Source organism: the organism of the source record quoted next, unplaced genomic scaffold (assembly GCF_019419815.1).
Source record: "Pyrus x bretschneideri cultivar Hongxiangsu unplaced genomic scaffold, Pyrus_bretschneideri_v1 Contig294, whole genome shotgun sequence".
NCBI lineage: Eukaryota > Viridiplantae > Streptophyta > Magnoliopsida > Rosales > Rosaceae > Pyrus > Pyrus x bretschneideri.
In genome coordinates, this window is record NW_025999606.1 from 24,744 (window position 1) to 33,191 (window position 8,448).

General features: G+C 40.9%; 1 protein-coding gene and 2 long non-coding RNA genes across 3 annotated transcripts; all 3 read right to left on the reverse strand.

Moving 5' to 3' along the window:
• Nucleotides 1-3,031: 3,031 nt before the first annotated feature.
• Nucleotides 3,032-3,382, reverse strand: LOC125479546. The gene has a single exon (XM_048588995.1). The coding sequence runs from the start codon at nucleotides 3,380-3,382 to the stop codon at nucleotides 3,032-3,034; it is 351 nt and encodes a 116-aa protein (XP_048444952.1).
• A 2,718-nt stretch (nucleotides 3,383-6,100) lies between these two features.
• Nucleotides 6,101-7,857, reverse strand: LOC125479541. Its single transcript, XR_007260095.1, has 3 exons — nucleotides 7,813-7,857; nucleotides 7,637-7,711; nucleotides 6,101-6,238 (listed from the first exon to the last, which is right to left on the reverse strand). It is a non-coding gene; the product is annotated as an uncharacterized LOC125479541 (long non-coding RNA).
• Nucleotides 7,858-7,915: 58 nt separating this feature from the next.
• On the reverse strand, nucleotides 7,916-8,448 carry LOC125479543. Its single transcript, XR_007260096.1, has 3 exons — nucleotides 8,323-8,448; nucleotides 8,076-8,239; nucleotides 7,916-7,975 (listed from the first exon to the last, which is right to left on the reverse strand). It is a non-coding gene; the product is annotated as an uncharacterized LOC125479543 (long non-coding RNA).

The following is an 8,448-nucleotide window of genomic DNA, read 5'->3' on the forward strand; positions in this document are numbered from 1 at the left end:
AATTAACTTTTCCACTATCAAGGGAAGTTGAACCACTCATGCACCATCCAATGCATTACCCTTGGAACTCAATGTATTCATGCACCACATAGAGTTCCCATGTTTGATTAAATGAACCAACCATTACATTCCTTTGAATATGGTATTCTCCAATGTATCATTTGTGTTGAAGCTTCGTAGGTGAAGTTTTTGTGTTGAAGCTTTTGTATTGAAGCTTTGTTGGGCACCATAACTTGATTTTACTTCACAATATCTTGATCAAGAGTGTGTGAAGCTTTTGAGAATTGTAGTTGCTCTCCATTAATGAAGTTTTGTTTGATGTTGAATCTTTGTAGTTGAAAGTTGAACCTTGTAGGTGAAACTTTGGTGTTGAAGTTTTGTTGGGCACCATAAATTGATTTTGCTTCACACTATCTTGATCAAGAGTGTGTGAAGCTTTTGAGAATTGTAGTTGCTCTCTATTGATGAAGCTTTATTTGATGTTGAAACTTTGTAGGTGAGGCTTTTGTGTTGAAGCTTTGTTGGGCATCATAAATTGATTTTGCTTCACACTATCTTGATCAAGAGTGTGTGAAGCTTTTGAGAATTGTAGTTGCTCTCCATTGATGAAGCTTTGTTTAATGTTGAAGCTTTGTAGTTGAGAGTTGAACATTTGTAGGTGAAACTTTGGTGTTGAAGCTTTGTTGGGCACCATAAATTGATTTTGCTTCACACTATCTTGATCAAGAGTGTGTGAAACTTTTAAGAATTGTAGTTGCCCTTCACTTGTTGAAGCTTTTATTGGCACCATAAATTCATTTTGCTTCACACTATCTTCATCAAGAGTGTGTGAGGCTTTTGACATTTGTTGTTGCCCTTCACTTGTTGAAGTTTTTGTTGGCACCATAAGTTGGTTTTGCTTCACACTATCTTGATCAAGAGCGTGTTAAGCTTTTTGAGAATTGTTGTTGCCCTTCACTTGTTGAAGCTTTTGTTGGCACCATAAATTGATTTTGCTTCACACTATCTTGATCAAGAGTGTGTGAAGCTTTTGAGAATTGTTGTTGCCATTCACTTGTTGAAGTTTTTGTTGGCACCATAAATTCATTTTGCTTCATACTATCTTGATCAAGAGTGTGTGAGACTTTTGACATTTGTTAAAGTTGTTGAATTTCCCAATTTTTTTTTTTTTTTGGAAAAATTAGAAATTTGAACATGTGGGAGTGACAAAATATACAAATTTTGTGGAAAACAGTTGAGTAAGAGATTGTGAGGCAAGCCACACCTTGTAGTAGTCGAAGGTTTGGATGAACCATATAAATTGAATCTGCTTCGAACAGTCTTGATCAAGAGTGTGTGAAACTTTCTACGAGTTGTAGTGTTTGCATTGTTACAAAGGAGAAATGTCTGAAGCAAATGTAAGAGGGCTAAAGAGCTTGATCTTCGTATACCATGCACTGAAGCCGTTGTTGGCTTGTAATAAGACTTTGTTGGTGACTATAACTCTTGTTAGGCATAAGTGCTCCCCTAGTTGAGTCGTAAAGCTTGAGGGTTTTTTATTATTTGTGAATGCTAGGAGTCGCATGTACAAGTTGTACTACTTGTCTTCTGATTGGTGGAATGAATGGTGAGTTGCTTTCATCACTTGGTTAGTGGTACGAATGTAAGTTCTTTTATCACCTTTCATCACATTTCATCACCTGGTTGGTGGCACGAAGATGAGTTCCTTCTTCACCTGGTTGGTGGCATGAATGGCAAGTTGCCAAATGATGTTAGAGTACGGGTTGTACATTTCATCACCTGGTTAGTGGCACGAAGATGAGTTCCTTCTTCACTTCGTTGGTGGCATGAATGGCAAGTTGCCAAATGATGTTAGAGTACGGGTTGTACATTTCATCACCTGGTTGGTGGCACAAAGATGAGTTCATTCTTTACTTGGTTGGTGGCATGAGTGACAAGTTGTCAAATGATATTAGAGTACGGGTTGTACATTTCATCACCTGGTTGGTGGCATGAAGGAGAGTACAAGTTGTACATTTCATCACCTGTTTGGTGGCATGAAAATGAGTTTCTTCTTCATCTGGTTGGTGGCATGAGTGGCAAGTTGCCGGATGATATTAGAGTACAGATTGTACATTTTATCACTTGGTTGGTGGCATGAAGGAGAGTACAGGTTGTACATTTCATCACCTAGTTGGTGGCATGAAGATGAGTTCTTTCTTCACATTTCATCACTTGGTTGGTGAGAATAAGGGCAAGGTGTCAAGGCACATTGTAGCAAGTGTCAAATGACACAAAGTATGTTGAACCCTTTCGAAGCACAGTTGGCTTATGTATGTATGTGTTGGAATATATGATGTTTATGTTGATTGACATGAGTGATGCTTATGAATGTTTTGCTATGCATGAAGGGATACATGCTTTCGATATGTGAACCATGTTGGTTGTAACACTTAGTATCATATACTTTGTGTCAAAGTACGCATGTTGAAACTCTGAGTTGGAGTATACGGGTAGGTCAGCGTAGACTAAGTGTTCTAGTGCTAGGAATGCAAAAGACTCAGAAGAAGTTATCTGAATTCCCTCTTCTTTAAATATTTGTCGAATGACTTGTGTGACAAAAGATCTCAAGTGGTTGAGAGTCAAAACATTTGTAATGTGTATGCCTTATTATAATAGTATTTCCTTCAGTACCAAGTCCTCCACTTTGAAAAAGTAAGGCTTGGCCCCATAGTCATAATAGTCAACGGTACGTTCACCCCTAGTTGTCTTGATACGAACTTTCATCCCTCTTGTTGTAATAGGCTTGTTGAGAGTAAAAATTCTTCCTCTTACCAAAAGACAAATACGTCTGGTGAGTTAGCGAGTAGCTAAATGAGGCAGGAGATGATGCAATAGGTGTCTGAATGGCTAAGATCTTCTCATTTGGTAGAACTTGACTTCCACTTCTCACTTGTTGATAGGGGTTAACCATATGGAGGGTCCTTTGGTATGTCCTTGCTTCGGCCGAGGCGTGGTTGTAAGCATGTGCCATCACCCCAGAGTAAGTCTTCTAAGTGTTGGCATTGATCATGTACTTAAAGAAACAATCACATAGATTTGCCGTGAAGGCTTTGAGGGCGGTTTCGTCATCTACCTCAGCGCAGCGAGAATACTCATGGCTGAAACAGCCTGCATACTTTCGTAGTGACTTGTCCGGCTTCTGGCGAATAATGTACAAGTCATCTGCGGAATGCAAGCGATCTGTCTGGAAGATGTGTTGAAAGACAAACAGTTTCCTCAGTTCCTCAAATGAGTCTACTGTCTCAGGTGGAAGACGGCAATACCAATTCAGAGCTCCGCCAGAGAGGGTAGAGGGGAAGAGAAGACATTGTTCTTCATCAGTGTGCATCCAGTATGCCATGGTGGACTCAAAGAGGTTAACGTGTTCAATCGGGTTTTCCCTTCCAATGTAGAGTTGTAAGACAAGCTTCTGCTTTGTCTTTGCTTAGAGGAGGTGACGAGGATCCTCCTTGTAAGAGGGCCAGGCCTAGGTTGGTTCCAGTCAGGTATTTCAGCTTGACGTTCGGTCTTCAACTTGTTTACTTCCTCAATGAGTTGTAGGAAAAGGGGATCCTGAGTGGAGTCAGGTACTGCCGGATCCTTATTCCGTAAGTCTCCATCTCCTCTTGGAAGTAGGAAAGCTTGGTCAAGGGCATGGGATTTTTTTTTGGACTCACCGTACTGACTTCCTGAGTGAGCCTGTCGAAACGCCCCCAAGTCCCCCGTACCTTCATATTCCTCTAGGACATGTCGCTCATTCCCTAGATTGGCAATTGGCTTGGGGCATGGAAGAGGACCAAACCTTTCAGAAACCCTTGGATCATTGACCTTCGAGCTTATATGGATGGGGTTCTCTCGACGTTGCCTCAGGAAGTCTCGACAGTCACGATAAACGACTTTTGATCATTCTACTCCTTCTGCAAGAAGGTGCATTCCTCTACTTCTCATGCTTCCGGTCAAAGCAGCTGGGTCGAGAGAGGTCTCATGTTGATCAACACCTTGATAAGTAACTCGCTCCCCATCAGGGATATCCATGTTGAAGGCACGCGATCCCCCGTGTTGGGGGGCACCCAGATGATGGTTGACTTCCCTGGAACGATGAGTTCGTGTGTTTGAGTATGCCTAGCTTCATGGAGCATTCCGAAGACCTTCTCATACTGCTCCTGGATGATCTCATTCTTTATCGCTATCTTGTTGTTCAGAGCCTCTAGCTCATTGACTTTAGCCTGAAGAGCAAACCTCTTTCGTTCATTCTTTCGTTGCTTTGCACTAAGTGCGAGGGGGGTGTCGTTCTGCGTTCTGTGGCTTCCTTCACTCCCCATGTTGGACAGGAGTGCCTGGTCGAAAGAAAGTGTGCAAATGGTGGAAACCAGCTTGACAAAGCTGGAGAGAGTAGGAATAAGTGCGATTCCCACAGACGGCGCCAAATGTTGATGCACAAAATCTACGAGGACTTTGGTACAACAAAAAGTGTCAAGTTTGTGACCTTCGCTAGGTTGCTCTGGTCATTAATATGGATAAGTATGTAAATGAATAAAGACAGGGAGGCAAATAACACAAGATGTACGTGGTTCACCCAGATTGGCTACGTCCACGGAATAGAGGAGTTCTCATTTGTTGTGAAGGGTTTACACAAATACATAGGTTCAAGCTCTCTTTCAATGAGTTCTAGTGAATAGTTTAGTACAAATGACATTAGGGATTATTGTAGGAGAATGATCCCCTTTTATAGAAGAGAGTTTCTAGCTTTGTTCTGACATTGACACGTGTCGTGTTGTGATTGGCCTATGATATCGACACGTGTCGCGCTGTGATTGGCTTCTGATATCGATATGTGTCATGTTGTGATTAGCCTCCTGGTTGGAGGAAAATTCGTGTGGGTCTTTGACGGTATGTTGTTGATCGGTGCTTAGTAGTTTCAGGATTGGTCAAACATGGTACAAACAATGGACATAAATTATGTCAGCTAAATTCTCTTGCACGGCTTGCTCTTATGTTTTCAAGATTGTGATTCTGTTTGCCTTATTTGTCTAGATTTGTCTGAATGTCGATCTTGCTGTCATTTAACATTGGTATTCTAGTAATGTTTGCCTCAATAGAATTATAAACCGATGTCTTCGCAATAAGATATGATACTCGTAAACCGCATTGTACTTTCAATATAAAGCAATACTGCTTGAATACTGATTGATAATTTCTGAATACAAGACACTCTTATTCTAGTGGCAATTAGTGTCACCTAGGATGGCTACTAACTAGAGCATGATCGGAAGAGTAAATAAGATTTTTAGGAAGGCTGCTCCGGTGAACTAATTTTGTCGTTTCTGGGCGTGAGAATTAATGTGAGAGGATGAGTGAAGGGCTAATGGGATGAAATGATGAATCTGAGATAATGGTGTAAATGATGTGGGTTAACGTGGAAGAGAAAGAGTGAGAATAATGATGAATATTTTTAGGAATGTGATATTCACACATCTTATTTTACTTTTTACATACCTTTTTAATTTTTAACCATCGGATCAGATGCATTGAAGAAAATCAACGAACATAAATTATCAAGGATGTATGAGAAATAAAATAAGATGTATAGTTAGCACACTTATATTTTTATAAGGGGTTGAGTGAGTGGGTAGAGAGAGAGAGATGATGTCGTGTATGAGAAAGAGAGTTGGGTAATGATGGCATCAGATTGAAATGATGGGTGCACCCATCGTGTAGTCTAAGAGCATTCCCACCGTTGGGTATTGCTCGGGGGACAGGGTCCAAAACAAGGGCCCGAGGGCCGGTGGGAGGCCTCCAGCGTGGGGTAGCCCGATGGAAGGGGGAGGCCCGAGCTACGGGCCCGTAGGGGATTGCCAGCCCGAGAGCCCGAGGTGGGCGTGACGTCAGCGCAATATTTAATTTTTTTTTTGTGTCAGGCGCGTGCACCCCACCCGCGCGTGAGGGCGCGTCATCGACACAAAAATCAGAAAAAAAAAAAAGAATCCGTCAGTTACTGTTGGGAAGCCACGTGGCTTCCCACTGACACACCCCGTCCCGAAGGAGGGCATGCTGGCTGTCACGTGAGAGTGACGTAACCATTTACACAGTTCGGAAGCTTTAAAATATACAACTTCTAAGATGAACCACCCGAAGGTGAGTCCTCATTTGGTTCCCATTCTGTCAGAACACCGTTGAATTTCCTCGTAGTCACCACACACCTTTGCACTTCTTGAACCTGGGGGGGCGCAAAACCAAAATTGAGTGGGTCAGTAAAACAAATCTTATTCAGAACCTTCTTTTCTCTTTGAATATACTAACCCCTCGCCGTAAAACAAGTATAGTTTCCCAGAAATAAAGTATATACTCATATACGTAATATATCTGAAATTATGCTAGACAATATGAATGTATGTCATGCCAAGTATCATAACAGAATGCTCATCATCTCTATGTGAATATGATGGAATAACATATAATCAATTCAACATTCGGCTATAAACATAGCTCATACTCTTTCATTCTAATCAACTCAGCCCTCGGCTGCATATATAACTCATAATTAACTCATCATAATCAACTCAGTCATCGACTGCATATATAGCTCATAATCAACTCATCATAATCAACTCAGTCATCGACTGCAGATATAGCTCATAATCAACTCATCATAATCAACTCAGTCATCATGTATATCTTGCACACATTCAGTACCACCTCGCGTGGTCTGCAACTCATCACTGTATATAACATAATATGCTCTAGTGCTACAATCACGTGAAGCTGTGCGATAAATCGCGGGTCACCTACAAGTCGAACCCACATAAGTGGTCTATACGACAGGCTGTGCACCTAACTTGGATCCAAGGCGAGCATGCGGTGCGGGAGGTGAACATACACGTGAAGGCTATGCCCCTATCTTTGGGCGGGAGCACTTATATACATGTGCAAGTAAATGAGCTTTCAATCACATCTCAATCATATAATTCTTCATATCTCAATCATATCTCATGATCGTTATCAGCATAATATCTCAATCGTATCTTAATTATATCTCAATCATAACACAAACATATCTCGATCATGTCACAATCGCATCTCAATTATATCTTAATCATATTTCAATCATATCACAATCGTATAATTCAGCATAATATCTCAATCGTATCTCAATTATATCTCAATCATATCACAAACATATTTCGATCATGTCACAATCGCATCTCAATCATATTTCATTTGTATTTCCATAGTATTTCAATCGTATTCCAAACGTATTTCATACGTATATCAAATGTATTTCGTACGTATATCAAATGTATTTCAAAGGTATTTCATACGTATATCAAATGTATTTCAAAGGTATTTCATACGTATATCAAATGTATTTCATACGTATATCAAATGTATTTCAAAGGTATTTCATACGTATATCAAAGGTATATCAAATGTATATCAAATGTAGCTTACCTGGGCCTCCTCAGCACCATGCAATAGTATGCATAATTATGGTAATGGACATATTAAAATATGATGCATATATGACAGGATATTTAATTCGTATTTCTTTTAAAATACGTTTTCTGGGAAATACGTCAAGTATATATGTATATGGAAACCAAAACTGCCCACTCACAGATCACATCGATGTCTCGTAGGTCCCTGAGCCTCCCCTAGATTGGTTACATTCTTCTTCTGTATAATTTTTCACCTATACAAAAAGTAACCAAATCGACGTTATTTAACGCACATACACCAAACATTCGTCAATAACTTTCTCATATGTTGCTCAATTTGGGTGTGTGAATATACCGCGGTGATCTACACGACGTCACGAACGCGTGACAATTTTCAGAACTCGATTTGGAGCTCTCACGCGCCCCCACGCGCCCTGTACACGCGCTGCCCACGCGCGCGTCTTCTTCCTCGCATCGCCGGACTGGTTTCGCCGGAGGTGGGTGTTTTGCCGGAATTTCTGGGTAAACTTCAAAGTGTCATAACTTCTTCATTTCTTAACCATTTTCGACGTACTTTATATCAAAATGAAGGTATTGACGAGACGAACACATCCATACCTGCCTCGACCCCTAACTCGCCGTGGATTCGCCGGAAAAAGCCTCGAAAGCTCCGGCCAAACTTTGAACTTGTCGTTCTCCGTGTTCTTACGTCCAAACACTTCCAACGAACTACTCCAAGCCTCCTTAGGACCTCAAGAAGCTTCCTATAAGCTTGAAAAGTCCTAAAAATCAACCAATAAAAATTTGATGAATAGTACCTAAACCGGAGTTCGTATTTTCGACGTGAAAACGTTATAGTTCTTACCTGAAATTGGTATGGTTGGACTCGTATCGTCGAAACGAAGAAGATGGTGATTTTATTTCCGTCGATCCGTGAAGTTTTGAAGAATTGGTGTTGTTGCCGTGTGTTTGAGAGTGAGGGAGAGAGAGA

Excerpts from the sequence above, each read along its gene's own strand:
- LOC125479546 (XM_048588995.1), bottom strand. The coding sequence starts at position 3,382 with ATGGCATACTGGATGCACACTGATGAAGAACAATGTCTTCTCTTCCCC.